The 15780-nt window shown below is 45.8% G+C and overlaps 1 protein-coding gene across 1 annotated transcript in view; it reads right to left on the bottom strand.

Moving 5' to 3' along the window:
* LOC137560821 (asialoglycoprotein receptor 1-like) overlaps nt 1–14748 on the bottom strand; it is a 131299-nt gene extending 116551 nt beyond the window's left edge. The window contains exons 1-5 of the mRNA XM_068271956.1: nt 14645–14748; nt 11194–11263; nt 4212–4325; nt 217–312; nt 59–130 (exon numbers count right to left, since the gene is read on the bottom strand). Of these exons, the coding sequence (XP_068128057.1) occupies nt 59–130; nt 217–312; nt 4212–4325; nt 11194–11260 (349 nt within the window). The 5' untranslated portion in view covers nt 11261–11263; nt 14645–14748. The remainder of the gene's footprint in view (nt 1–58; nt 131–216; nt 313–4211; nt 4326–11193; nt 11264–14644) is intronic.
* Nucleotides 14749–15780: the final 1032 nt, after the last annotated feature.

Genomic DNA, 15780 nt, shown 5'->3' with positions numbered 1-15780 from the left:
CAAGGCAAGAGGCTGTAGAGGATGCAGTCATGTTATGGAATTCTATGCTGACACTTACTTATAGACGTATCAGCTTGCATAGCCTTCAGAGTATCATCCATCTGCCGTAATTTCTCTGACATTTTGGCTCCTGTGAGTCAGAAGATAAAAGAAGAATGACTTGATGGCCTCACAGTGCCAAGTATTGCCACCCTCTCCAAGCACAAGCAGACTCACCATCCTGACTCATCTGGGCCAGTGCAGAGTTCATTCTTTCACTGAGGTTCCCAATCTGGAACTCAAACGAGCGGTCAGGTGGCTTCTCACCGGGGTCTAGATGGAAAAAATGTACAACATATCAAATCTTGAATATGGAAGAAACAAGACTTAACCACATACGTAGGAAGGGGTTCTTCACAGTAAAAGTGCTTAAGATGTGTCATACCACAGGAAAGAGTTATGGCAAATTCTATACTTGCATTTAAAGGAGACTGGGATGATTTCCTAACCTTAGCTTAGCTATGACTGCGATGTGTGGAAAGGTTATACCTTGATCCAGTCAGGAGACAGTTTCTCCCCTTTCTGTACTTAGGACTGAGGTGTAGTGTGGCTCAAATGGTTCAGCTTGATGGACCCCTGTCTTTTTCAACCTAGATTATGTAACAGCACAACTGTTTCAGAGCCACCACGGCTTATAGTACGGCCAGACAGACTAAGTGAGGAAAAGGAAATGAAAAAAATTATCCCCAACTTGAACCCAGTCAGTAGAACAAACCCAATGTAAGTGGTAATCCCTTTCCACATTGTCAGCAGGGCCGGCACTACCATAGTGGCAAAGGAGGCAATTGCCTCAGGGCCCCAGAGCCTGTAGGGGCCCCCAGTGGCTACAAGAGGAAAAAAAATTCAAATCGACCTTATAGTTTTTGAGAAAATCAATTTTAAAGTTTCAAAGGAAAAAAAAATACACATTTAAAAACCCGCCGAATTTAACGGTTAATAGCAAATCCACCTTAAATGCTAGAAACCCTAAATTTGCAGAATAGGGAATAAGAGGGGAAAACAATTTTTCAAAAAGACCTTATAGTTTTTGAGAAAATCGATTTTAAAGTTTCGAAGGAAAAAAGTATACTTTTAAATGCGGTAAATGTCACTTTTAGTAGCAAACCTAACGGTAGTGTAATTTTACATGTATCAAACGAAAGAGCAATACATTTCCTGACGGGGTTTCCAGGGGATCTATACGCAGCCGCAGCGCTTTGGCCAGCAATCGCTATACAGCCGCAATATGGCTGTATGAAGATCCCTGGCATTTTTTCCTATTTTCCCAATTTTTTTTTTTTTTATGTTTAGAGTGTGGGAATTTTTTTTTTTATTATGTGGGGTCCCCCCTCCTGAAACTTTTTAATCCCTTGTCCCCCATGCAGGCTGAGGTAGCCAGAATGTGGAGCTCCGACCGATTGGGGCTTCACACCCTGACTATACCAGCTGCAAAAAAGGTCCCTTAATGCTGATTTTTGTTCTGGGGTATATGTTGGGGGGGGGGGGGGGCAGGTTTATTTTGCCCTGGGGCCCCATTGTTGCTTAAAACGGCCCTGATTGTCAGTTACCTTTATCCTGGAGTTGGGTTATTTTGGAGCACATGGCTCAGTGAAGGAAATCTGGGCATCTGAGGATGATTCCTGAATGACCAGCGAGGGATATGACAGTGGAGACAAGACAAGAATTGGGAGTTTAATGAAGACTGGAGATGTCTTCTTCTGGCAATCATACATCTCTACATGGTCATGAAGAGCACACTTCACACAGCATGGAGACCTTCTGTTTAGGCATGCCAAGTTAGTGGCCAGATGTGAGGTCTTCCAGTACTCTGCAGCCCCTGATTTGTGACCTCTGATGTGACATTTGTCTTGATTAGTTTATGGTCATGGATGTAGCCCTGTTTCTCCAGCTACCCATACCACAGACTGATGGCCCATACTCACGGGCAGCAAATGTTGCCTGTCGCCAGCACACGTGAGCGTGTGGGCGACAGGCTGGCGACAGCTCCTCGCCAGGTCCCTCCACGTACACACGCGGAAGAGGGACCAGCGGCATGACAGAAGCTGTCGCCGACGTTCCTCCTCCCCCCGCCGGAAGCTCGCCGGAAGCTCTGTGTACCTCAATGGAGGTTGCTGTCGCTAGTCCGCGTACTCACGCGGACTAGCGACAGCTGCGGCGGAGTTGCGGCGGCGACTGTTGCCAGGCGATTGAACTTTTCAATCGCCTGGCGACATCAGCGACGGGCGACAGTTTGGGGTGCGCGCCCTTTGAGGGCGACAGTTCGGGGTGCGCGCGGCCCATACTCACGGGCGACCTGTCGCCACAACACGCGCGCGCCGCGTGTTGAGGCGACAAAAGTCCCTCGTGAGTATGGGCCATGACTCCTTCCTCAAGGATTCTAGATGTCCTTTGTTCTCTTGACACAATTGCCTGTGGTGACAGAAGCACTTCATACATGCATCCCACAAGCTGTACTAGCTATTGTAATTCATTTTCCAACACATGTATCCCTGGATTTTAACCCCCCTGGCAAGATCACATGAAGCTTGTTAAAAACTTACCTTGATAGTGTGAGCTTCCGAGTGTGATAGCTTACTATTCCAGCCAAGGATCTCTCTATTTCTATGTGTCAGAATGTGCTGAATAGGTGTCTTCAGGCTGTCAGCAGGGCCCTGGATACATTTGCACTTGGTATGTATGACTAAGGTGCAAGCATGCGCAGTAGCAGGGCCCTGGATACATTTGCACTTGGTATGTATGACTAAGGTGCAAGCATGCGCAGTAGCAGGGCCCTGGATACATTTGCACTTGGTATGTATGATTAAGGGGCAAGCATGCGCAGTAGAACAGAGTGCTCATGTATGGAGGGAAAAAAGCAGTGTGCTTCATTCGACTGGGCATGTGCAGAGCTCACTTGCACATGCCCACTGTGGATTTGCTCTTCCATGGAGAGCACAGCTGGAAGAAATTTCTTTGACTGAAGTTGGTCAAGAAGGTTCAGTGGGACTCTTTACTGGAACTCTGCGGTGTGAGAGGTGTCGGGCGCCTCTGAACCATCCACAAGCTTTGAACTACTGAGGTCATTACATTGATGTCACTTTGGTTTATGTGCTTTGCGTGTATTTTCTGCTCCAGAAAAATGTGAGGCCTCCACAGGTATATGAACTACACAACATGTGACAGACATGAGTCTGAATTTAGCAATACACAGCTAGATCCTTCAGCAGATGTCAGGAGACATCGGACAGAATATCAGCTTGACTACTACCACCATTATCGTTATGCTGATGGAAGAGATGGGACACATCGATCACATCTGGCAGATCTCCACACACACTAAGGTCACATTCACAATCTTCCATGCATTGCACACCAACGCGACTAAGTTATGGAGATGATTTTATTCTTGACGGGGATGTGATCTGCCTGGCTTGGATGCCAACAGTCCTCGGAAGGCCTGTGGCCCTGACCTGACTCATTTAACCACTTCACATCCATACCTTGTTTCCCCCTTATGGACCAGAGCAGTTTTGCAATGTTTGCTATGTCCCTGTTTAATCAGCAATAACTGTATCCTTACTTATGACACCTAAATAAAACATATATTTGTATTTTTTTTTTCAAGACAAACTAGGCTTTCATTGTATGGCATTTTTTTCCAACACATTTTCTGTGCAACAACAATGCATATTAATGGGAAAAAGAGGACAAAAATAGAAAAAAAATATCCGTTTTTCCAGTTCCAGTTTAACAAAAAAAAAGCCCTACTGTCGATAAAAACCACACATTTTGTTTAGCTATTTCTATCATTTAAAATGTTTGAACTGAGAAAATAAAAGTATTTTTAATTGTAAAAATCATCCTTATTGGCTCAGGGAACATATATTCCCTTTCACCAATTAGTGCTGCAGCAGAGAGTGCTGGAGGTGTACACAGGAGCAATGCCCAATCCTGCACAGCTATGCTTCAGCTACAAGATGTATATCTCAATGTCCTTGTGGCTTAGATGAAGTCACAGTGGACGTAGCGGGAAATGAACCCGAAATGCTCACAAGACTTAAGGGTGTCTCTCTGACATCATCTTAGTTTGGAGTCTCTGCTGCTGGGAATACGGGACATGCAGTGAGTGAGGGCGTGTGACACATCAGACTGAACCGTGACTGCATGTGGCATGTGAATGAAGTCACACTTACATCTGAAGGAGATGATGAGGATAACGATGATGGAAAGTAGAGCTGCGCAGACCCCACACATAGCGCAAAGTATACGAGGAGAAGGTTGGACAAACCACAGGTCCATTTTGACATCTAGATGGGGGAAAAAAAAAAAAGAACAAAAACTGGTCAATCATAACCATACACACCCAATCTCTACAAGCAGGAAGCAGATCTGAGCACCTCTTTCAGCTTGGAGGTTGTCCAAATGATGTAAGTCAATATAAGTCACCACACTTTTGAGCACAAACAGCTTTTATTATTATATTACAACAACTGCACCTGAATTGGAAACGTTCCACCCTGGCATAAGACATAACTGGGGAGAACCTGTGGACAAGTCCTAGAACCTATGAGAAATCTGACAATGTATGGCCATCTTAAACAATCTTTCTTCCAGTCATACAGTTAATACGTTCAGTGGATAAGTCGCATCTGACAGTCTGAACAACCAATAAAATCACTTAAAGGGACACTGTAGGGGGGTCGGGGGAAAATGAGTTGAAGTTAGCCGGGGCTTCTAATGGTCCCCCGCAGACATCCTGTGTTGGCGCAGCCACTCCCCAATGCTCCGGCCCCGCCTCTGGTTCACTTCTGGAATTTCAGACTTTAAAGTCTGAAAACCACTGCGCCTGCGTTGCCGTGTCCTCGATCCCGCTGATGTCACCAGGAGTGCACGGCGCAGGCACAGACCATACTGGGCCTGCGCAGTACGCTCCTGGTGCCATCAGCGGGATCGAGGACACGGAAACGCAGGCGCAGTGGTTTTCAGACTTTAAAGTCTGAAATTCCAGAAGTGAACCAGAGGCGGGGCCGGAGCATTGGGGAGTGGCTGCGCGGGCGCAGGATGTCTGTGGGGGACCATTAGAAGCCCCGGGTAACTTCAGCTCATTTTCCCCTGACCCCCCTACAGTATCCCTTTAAGGATTAGCAGGACCAATTTCTTATTGTAGATATATTGTATTTCACATAACTCTCAGGACCTTAGAGCCCTCCACAAATACTGACCTGCCTCTCTTCTTCCCCAAGCTTCTCAAGTTCACTCTGACTTGGTGCAGCATCTATCTGATTCCTCCTCCTTTATCATCTCCAATCTGGTTTCGGTCCCAAATTAAATACTCCATAGAAAACCCCTCGTCAAAGTCACCACTGACTCATTTCCTGTTAAATCTAAAGGTTTCACATCTATTCTAATTCTTCTTTATCACTTCTGCTTTTGTTTGCATATATTCAGCAGTGGTGCCTGGGAGACATCTCGAGCTCACTCCAACCTGAGTTATCACAAATTCTTTCTGTTTTAGGAAAGCAAACTTTTGTTTTTGTTGTTCTGCTTTTGTCAAGATGGACCAAACTATTTCACAGTCAGGACTTCCGGCATTTTACCTTCCAACTTTTCTTTACGCCCTATCACTGTTGGGGTCCCATAAGGTTTAGTCCTTGGACCCTTTCTCTTCTTCTACGTCTCTGGCCCCTCAAGTCTAACCACGTAGCCTCCACTCTAAAGCTTACTGGAATTAAACGATCTGCTGGTAATGTCGGCATGCCAGATACCACAGCATAATTACTTACAGCCCTCCTAACAGGCCTACATAATTTATAGAGAAAAGAGTCCTACTCAAGTTGCCCAGCCCGGGACCTTACTGGCCTCCTAACAGGTCTACATCATTAATAGAAAAGAGTCCTACTCAAGTCTCCCAGCCCTGCACCTCACTGCACTCCTAACGTCTACCTCATTTATAGAGTAGACCTCTACTCTAGTCACCAAGCCCTGCACCTTACTGCACTCCTAACAGGTCTACGTCATTTATAGAGAGAGTCCTACTGTCACGGACGGTTGCGGGGCCGCAGACGCGTCCTGGACCCACCCGTGAAGAAAAAGCGATCGCACTTGATTCTCTGCATCGATTGTGCTTCAGATCAATAGAACCAAGATTTGATGTGTAGTATCCCTCTACCTAGGAACAGCTGGGGGATCTGTCTTAGCTGAGTAAAAGCCTGGGGGGAGGTGTTAATTAGCTTGGACATATTCCCTGTGGAAGGCACAATTCCCCTTTCTGTTCTGGGAACCAGGTGACACCTAGCTGATCTCATGTAGATGTTAATTAACCAAAGGGTGATAAGGATGCCTAGGTGCAGCCAGGCAGGCTACGAATCCTTGGGAGGTCTTGACACCTTGCTCCCTGGTAAAGATCAAAGGGAAGTCAGCTGTTAGCAGCTAGCACACATCCTGAATAACCTGAGTCTCATAGCATAATCCATAACTTCCCAGATCTGTCATATTTCTGGGGTTCTTGAGATGGCAGCTTCGCCAAACGTGGGGGAAGTGTAGCATGAGTCCCGGTGCTGGTTCTGAGGAAGTTTCAGAACATTCTGAGGTAAAGACTGCCAGTTAGGCAGTTTGAAAGTGCCCTGATGATACCACAGGGGTCCCACCCCTCATGTCTGGTATCAGGGCGCTGGGTAAATCGAGACAGACCTGAAAATGTTAATAAATCTGCCCTGACCTGTACGGTTCTGTGAGATAGAGCCCATATATGGGTAGATATGATTTCTGGTCCCCAGGACAAGGGGAGGACTCATCTCATGTTCTAAGGGGGTGTGTGGCTCCACGCCCTCACTCCCTCCTACTGAATCAGGGGCATAAGAATGGCAGAGGACCCAAACTCAGTGTCTTCCACCCTGAAACATCTTGAACATTCTGCTGCCAGCCAGAGGACACATGGCTGGTGGCCATTTTGCTGAACTTTGAATCAAGCTCTGAAACAAAGGACACATGGGCTAGCAGCCATCTTGATTGGCCATCTTCTGTAACCTGGAACAAAGAATTCTGCTGAACTTTGATTGAAACCAAGAGCTTTAAGAACCTGAAACCGTTTTGCTTGGACTTGATGATTTTCCCACGAAAGGACATATTTCCACAAACCCTAAGTATTTTTCTCCCTTCTTTTATTTTTTATACTGGCTATTACTGTTTTAATAATTGTTGATTTTAATAATTGTCTGTATATATTAATTATTTATATTGCTGTGAATAAACGACTTTATCCAAGTCATTCACTGTCCGCTACCCTGCTTATCAGCACACACAGAACTGATCCCGGGTCTCTGAAGATACGCTACTGTTTGTTTGTCGTTGACTAGACAGAATATCGTGTGTTTAACCGTTTTATTCGCAGGACTAGTCAGTCAGTGGGCTCCTCGGTCCCATGGTAACTGCGGTGGTGGCAGTTTACCCTGAACCAGTGTGTGAAGTTGTAATTACCCGTATCTCACAGGCTCCCTTCTGGTTTGTCTGCGGCTAATTCTTAACGGTTCCTGCGCATTGACTGCGACCAGAGTTCGCACGATCTGTGCGCTGGCACCGTTTAGAAGGCCAATTGCGGTCAGCCACCAGGGCTCTTGTGACACCTACTCTAGTCACAAAGCCCTGGACCTTACTGCTCTCCTAAAAGGTCTACATCATTTAGAGAGAAAAGTCCAATTGAAGCCACAAAGCCCTGCACCTCACTGCCCTCCTAACAGGTCTACATCAATTATAGAGACAAGTCCTACTCAAGTAACCAAGCCCTGGACCTCACTGCCCTCCTAACAGGTCTGCGCCATTTCTAGAGAAGACCTCTACTCTAGTCACCAAGCCCTGGACCTTACTGCCCTCCTAACAGGTCTACATAATTTATAGAGAAGAGCCCTACTCAAGGCAGAAAGCCCTGGACCTCACTGCCCTCCTAACAGGTCTGTGCCATTTCTAGAGAAGACCTCTACTCTAGTCACCAAGCCCTGGACCTCACTGCCCTCCTAACAGGTCTGTGCCATTTCTAGAGAAGACCTCTACTCTAGTCACCAAGCCCTGGACCTCACTGCCCTTCTAACAGGTCTACATAATTTATAGAGAAGAGTCCTACTCAAGGCAGAAAGCCCTGCACCTCACTGCCCTCCTAACACGGAGCAGTTAAAATGGTTGTAAGTGGCATCACCCACTATGCGAATCGTGGATATAAATAGCGAGCACTTAGCCACAGTTCGCATAGTGGGCGGCCCCAGCGCCTGCCATTACCTTGGACATCCTTTTATACAGGGTGTGTCCCAGCATTAGGGTTAGGTGCCCATGGGGGGGGGGGTTAAGGTTTGGTGTGAGGGTTAAGGTTAGTTATCCTCAAGGGGTTTAACCCCTTCCTGACCGCCTAACGCCGATTGACGGTGGGAAGGTGGCAGCCCCAGGTCCGTCTAACGCCGAAAGGCGTCAAGAGTGAGTGGTGGGCGGGGATTTGCAGGGAACGTGCGCATGCATGCGTGATCGTTCCTTGCCGCGACAAAGAGAGGAGCACTGGGTCCATCCTGCTAGCCACGATCGCGGCTGACAGGCTGTGTAACGGCTGAAAACAGCCAATATTTACATGTACAGTGCTGCGATCTCCTGCAGCCCTGTGTGGGAGACAGATAAATTAATATTAAAAAAAAGTCGCAGCAGCAATCAGACGCCACCAACAACTGAAATCTCTGTTGGGGCAAGAAAAGGGGGGAAATTAATTTGTGTGCTCAGTAGTACGCCTCTGCATCAAGCCGCTAAAGCTGCAGTGTGCTGAATGGTAAAAATCACCTAGTCACTAGGGGGTGTAAGCCTGTGGTCCTCAAGTGGTTAAGTTAGATTCAGAGGAGGGGGGAGGGCTTAAGGTTAGTTTCCCAGGGTGTTTAAGGTTAGCATCACCAAACTACTGCGCTGATATAAATTAGGTGTAAACTAATAGGTGGTGTGCTGCTCCAAACAACAATATAGCAGAAATTCACAAACTAAGCTGCGCTCAAATGTCCCAGCACACAGTCCTTGCAAAAAACAGGTAAGCAGCAATGTAAACAGAACAGTATCAGGCCAGACAGTCCACTTCTGTGAGATAACCACCACCACACCCCAAGCACTGGCCACTCACCAGTAGAAAATGACCCTCTGTCAGATGGGTCTTCAGCGCTTATGGGGTCATCTGGCCGCCCCCTGCCATATACCGATATCTCCTCCTGTGTTTCAAAGCCGCTGTAGCCAGTTCAATTCACCTCAAATAAGACAATTCAGAGCTCCCATAGAGTAAAATTGTAGTAAAAATGTAATTATTAAAGAATTTCACACTTACAAACAAATCCGTGGGTATTCATATAGAGTTTTTATGGGCTCTACCCCACATGTTGGCCACCGGGTCGGCTGCTTTGCACTGTCTCATAGGCCTCACTCCGTGCGTCCACATAGGCTTAAGAGACAGCACAAAGCATGACCCCATAAGCGCTGAAGACCCATCTGACAGAGGGTCATAATGGTGAGTGGCCACTGCTTGGGGTGTGGTGGTGGTTATCTCACTGAAGTGGACTGTCTGGCCTGATACTGTTCTGTTTACATGGCTGCTTACCTGTTTTTTTGCAAGGACTGTGTGCTGGGACATTTGAGCGCAGCTTAGTTTGTGAACTTCTGGTTTAGGTTAGCCCACCACCAGGGGAGGTCACTGTGTGAGAGTAGGGAGAGATTAGGTGATAAGGTCCTAGCAGTGGCGTAGCTAGAAGTTATGGGGCCCCATAGCAACATTTTCATGGGGCCCACAGAACTGGACACTTTTGAGCAATAACACCTGCCTCTACCCCATGGATATGAGTTGATTGGCCAATTTACTTTCCCGTGCAATGCACATTGAGTATAGTCCTTGGGCTAAGAGACAAAGTCAGAGGGTGGAGGAACAAAGGAAAGTTAAAAATGAACACAACAAGTATAACCTGGGCCCCCTCTGCTCAAGGGCCCCATAGCGGTTGCTATGGCTGCTATGGCTATTGCTACGCTCCTGGGTCCTAGTAAAATATCAGTAAATATTACCGATATTTTACTATATGAATGAAGTAAATTTACTGATTTACTACTACTGATATCCTGACCCATTTTAAACAGGCACCTTTATCAAATTTGTATTATGGTAGAGAACAGAGGCGCCAAAAGGATAAAAACAATATTTAAAAGTTTTAAAATTATTGCTTAGGAGGCAGTGGTGGACTCACCTCCCACAAGCAGACACAACAACTGTGTATTCACAAAAGGGACATTTATTGGTATACTCCAAATAAGGTTGCAACGCGTTTCGCAGGTCAAACCCGCTTCATCAGGCAATTACAGGAAGGAGCACACAACAGCAGTATGTCCAGATAGCACTGAGGCGCCAGGTGCTATCTGGACATACTGCTGTTGTGTGCTCCTTCCTGTAATTGCCTGATGAAGCGGGTTTGACCTGCGAAACGCGTTGCAACCTTATTTGGAGTATACCAATAAATGTCCCTTTTGTGAATACACAGTTGTTGTGTCTGCTTGTGGGAGGTGAGTCCACCACTGCCTCCTAAGCAATAATTTTAAAACTTTTAAATATTGTTTTTATCCTTTTGGCGCCTCTGTTCTCTACCATAATACTGATTGTATCCACCTTTGGTGGAGGGGGATACCCCTTCTTGTTTTTCAAGCCTACAGAGAGCGACTTCTTATTCCTGAGTGAGGACAGGCTAATCTCCTCACCTGCCTACACAGTGGTTGCCTGGAGGTAACCCTGGTTTGTGAGTATACAATTCATACTCTTTCCAATTATCCAATTACCTTGACATACTACACCATATCGGGCTCTCGGTTCTCTCTTCTTCGCCTTTATCAAATGTACATTCCTAACAGGTCTAAGTCATAAACAGAGAAGAGTCGTACTCAGGTTCTCAAACCTTCGCCCTCCTGCTCTCCTAACAGGCCTACATCATTTATAGAGAGAGTCCTAATGAAGTCACCAAGCCCTGGACCTTAGTGCCCTCCTAACAGGTCTATGTAATTTATAGAGAGAGTCCTACTTAAGTCACCAAGCCCTGGACCTTAGTGCCCTCTTGCCCTCCTAACAGGTCTACGTCATTTATAGAGAAGAGTCCTACTCAAGCCACCAAGATTCTGGATCCGCACACTTACATGATTTGTCTTCTTCAGCTTCTTGCACTTTATGGAGGTATTGCAGATCTTGGTTGTCTGAGGACATCACCTGAGGAAGAAGTCCAGACATTACACTGGTTGTGAATGAAGATACATAATTGTAAGCCAGCCATGTATATATAGAAGATACACATTTATCCAGGTGTCAGTTCAACCAAAGAAATTAAAGAAGTTAGCTTCAGTTGGCAAAACTTGAATTTTCCACACAAAGAGCTTCATGATGGTTTTACAGGAGATGTTGGAGACGTTGTTCGGAAGATAAAACAGATTCAGGAAGAGAAGAAGAGCTGTCCAGAGAGAGTTATCTTCCTTTTTGTCAGGACACATATACAGTATCTCACAAACATTAAGCCACTGCATCGCTGGCAACAAAAGTATCACAGTGTCACTGTCATAGCGTCAGTGTAATGATAGAATGAAAGAATGACACAAATGTGAGCGGTGTACTGACTTTTGTGGCATATACTGTATAACATTGACAAGCCAAGACACAGAACATTAATATTACGCTTTTCTCCTGGCGGGCTCACAGTGCTTCAGGGCTGCAGCCACTAGGGGGTGCTCCATGGGCAGCCAGCATCACTAGGGAGCCTTGCCCAAACACTCCTTACTGTTTTACATACTGGCTCGAGTCGGGATTCCAACCCTGGCAAAAGGCTCAAATCCTACATCTGTTCAATAGAAAACTGATTCTGCCAAGAACATTAAAATAACTCGGGGGAAGAGGGCATTTGGTCTATAAGATCACCAGGAATTCAGTGAAAATCTTATTGTTGGAAAAATTGCCCAAATTCATCTTCATATCCAAAGATACAAACAAAAGGTCCTTCTCTTGGGTCACCTCCTCCAAAACCGTATTACAAATCATCAGTCAGACCCTGAGAGCTTATTACCGAAACTGCATCTCAATAATCCAGAAGTTCTCTTCTCATCCATAGAACGGCTTAATTCACAAAGCGGTGCTAACCTAGTACGTAAAGACTTTGGGCATGCAAACGAGGGTGCTAACCAGGTCAGCGCGCCCAAAGCGCAGTGAGCCGTTAACGTCGCATCATTCGCGCAAATGATGCGATGTTAACGTCGCACCGCCCGACAGTTTTAGTGCATCACGCAATATTTTTGTGCAAAGTAATTGCTTTGGGCATGCAAACTAGGGTGCTAGCATGCCCAAAGCAATTACTTTGCACAAAAATATTGCGTGATGCACTAAAACTGTCGGGTCTTTAGGCGTACTAACTAGGTTGGCACTGCTTTGTGAATCAGGTCCTATACAGTATGTGTGTCTGCAGATGAGTGGTGGGATTCTATATGTGTGTCTGCAGATGAGTGGTGGGATTCTATATGTATGTCTGCAGATCAGTGGTGGGATTCTACATGTATGTCTGCAGATGAGTGGTGGGATTCTATATGTGTGTCTGCAGATTAGTGTTGGGATTATATATGTGTGTCTGCAGATGAGTGGTGGGATTCTATATGTGTGTCTGCAGATGAGTGGTGGGATTCTATATGTATGTATGCAGATGAGTGGTGGGATTCTATATGTGTGTCTGCAGATGAGTGGTGGGATTCTATATGTGTGTCTGCAGATGAGTGGTGGGATTCTATATGTGTGTCTGCAGATCAGTGGTGGGATTCTATATGTGTGTCTGCAGATGAGTGGTGGGATTCTATATGTGTGTCTGCAGATGAGTGGTGGGATTCTATATGTATGTCTGCAGATCAGTGGTGGGATTCTATATGTATGTCTGCAGATGAGTGGTGGGATTCTATATGTGTGTCTGCAGATGAGTGGTGGGATTCTATATGTGTGTCTGCAGATGAGTGGTGGGATTCTATATGTGTGTCTGCAGATGAGTGGTGGGATTCTATATGTGTGTCTGCAGATCAGTGGTGGGATTCTATATGTGTGTCTGCAGATGAGTGGTGGGATTCTATATGTATGTCTGCAGATGAGTGGTGGGATTCTATATGTATGTCTGCAGATCTGTGGTGGGATTCTATATGTGTGTCTGCAGATGAGTGGTGGGATTCTATATGTATGTCTGCAGATCAGTGGTGGGATTCTATATGTGTGTCTGCAGATGAGTGGTGGGATTCTATATGTGTGTCTGCAGATGAGTTGTGGGATTCTATATGTGTGTCTGCAGATCAGTGGTGGAATTCTATATGTGTGTCTGCAGATCAGTGGTGGGATTCTATATGTATGTCTGCAGATGAGTGGTGGGATTCTATATGTGTGTCTGCAGATGAGTGGTGGGAATCTATATGTGTATCTGCAGATGAGTGGTGGGATTCTATATGTGTGTCTGCAGATGAGTGGTGGGATTCTATATGTGTGTCTGCAGATGAGTGGAGGGATTCTATATGTGTGTCTGCAGATGAGTGGTGGGATTCTATATGTGTGTCTGCAGATGTGTGGTGGGATTCTATATGTATGTCTGCAGATGAGTGGTGGGATTCTATATGTGTGTCTGCAGATGAGTGGTGGGATTCTATATGTGTGTCTGCAGATGAGTTGTGGGATTCTATATGTGTGTCTGCAGATTAGTGTTGGGATTATATATGTATGTCTGCAGATGAGTGGTGGGATTCTATATGTATGTCTGCAGATGTGTGGTGGGATTCTATATGTGTGTCTGCAGATGAGTGGTGGGATTCTATATGTGTGTCTGCAGATTAGTGTTGGGATTCTATATGTGTGTATGCAGATGAGTGGTGGGATTCTATATGTGTGTCTGCAGATGTGTGGTGGGATTCTATATGTGTGTCTGCAGATTAGTGTTGGGATTCTATATGTGTGTATGCAGATGAGTGGTGGGATTCTATATGTGTGTCTGCAGATGTGTGGTGGGATTCTATATGTGTGTCTGCAGATGAGTGGTGGGATTCTATATGTATGTCTGCAGATGAGTGGTGGGATTCTATATGTGTGTCTGCAGATGAGTGGTGGGATTCTATATGTGTGTCTGCAGATGAGTGTTTGGATTCTATATGTGTGTCTGCAGATGAGTGGTGGGATTCTATATGTATGTCTGCAGATGAGTGGTGGGATTCTATATGTGTGTATGCAGATGAGTGGTGGGATTCTATATGTATGTCTGCAGATGAGTGGTGGGATTCTATATGTATGTCTGCAGATGAGTGGTGGGATTCTATATGTGTGTATGCAGATGAGTGGTGGGATTCTATATGTATGTCTGCAGATGAGTGGTGGGATTCTATATGTGTGTCTGCAGATGAGTGGTGGGATTGTATATGTGTGTCTGCAGATGAGTGTTTGGATTCTATATGTATGTTTGCTGTCACCACTCATCATCTTGCAGTGATCATTTCCTGTGATGTAACAGGTCTCTGCATGTAGTGTGTAATGGGGTGTAGTGTGTAATGGGGTTCCCCCCACCCCCAGGTATGAGCTAAGAGCCCCCCTTACCAGTCAGAGATCTGTCCTCCTCTCAGGCTGATCTCATTATCCGGGATAAGTTCTTATAAGAGAAGCAGGAGTCCGGTCGCCCCTCCACCCTCCTTTCACGTGGTTCTCCCGGTCACTTGCCTGTGTGCCGTGCCCATTGCTGACCCCTCTCTCTGACCCCATCCGTCTATCTCACTCAGCGATGCTGCTCTTTCCTTCCCCTTCTGTTGTTATTATTTCACAATTCAGGTTTAACCCTTTATACAAAAAGATTTTTTCATAAATAAGAACAAATGACCAGCGCCAGTATTACTGCACTGTGTGAACTTGTCATGGAAATAAATCTGTATTGTCCAGCATTGTTCTTAAATGTTTTACTGAAAATGCATTCAACAACACAGCAAGGTAAGTGCTCCAAGCCCTTCTCAGTGGATATTTGTTGCTGACTGTCGGGGCTCAGTGCTTGGAGGGTTACACCTTATCTTCTCCATTTCCTGGGATTTCAGGTTCTGCAGAAAGAGAAGATGATTGTGCAGGAACTGTGACCTCAGCAGGAGATGATATGACAAAACTGCCATCATCCATCACTATAGGCAATGAAGGAGAACGTCCAGCACATGATTCTCTACTGCTTGGACTGCCTGTGTTGTCAAATATCTGATCGATATCTGCTATAAATGATTATTAACTGCTTAAAAGGCAAGCCTAGAAAGCTGTTATAATCAAGATTAGTCAGTAGTGGGTGCGTAGCTCACTATAAACAGAATATTTATAGGGTAACCGGTTTACCTCTGGAAAAAATACGCAACACTCAGCTGTTGAATTTTATAAAATTATATTGTTATAAAAAATAGATAAAGCATATATATACAGGAATATACATCTCTTTAGTTGTTGACCATCATCTGATAACATTGTCAAAGTTCCTTTAACCACCTTAGCGGTATGGACGAGCTCAGCTCGTCCATTACCGCCAGAGGGTGCCGCTCAGGCCCTGCTGGGCCGATTTTGATCAAATAAAGAGCAGCACACGCAGCCGGCACTTTGCCAGCCACGTGTGCTGCCTGATCGGCGCCGCTCTGCGGCGATCCGCCGCGAGCAGCGGCGAAAGAGGGTACCCCCAGCCGCCTGAGCCCTGCGCAGCCGGAACAAATAGT

Source organism: Hyperolius riggenbachi, chromosome 3, assembly GCF_040937935.1.
Source record: "Hyperolius riggenbachi isolate aHypRig1 chromosome 3, aHypRig1.pri, whole genome shotgun sequence".
Taxonomy (NCBI): domain Eukaryota; kingdom Metazoa; phylum Chordata; class Amphibia; order Anura; family Hyperoliidae; genus Hyperolius; species Hyperolius riggenbachi.
Note: the sequence above shows the minus strand (reverse complement) of the source record. Positions and strands in the feature narration are given on the sequence as shown.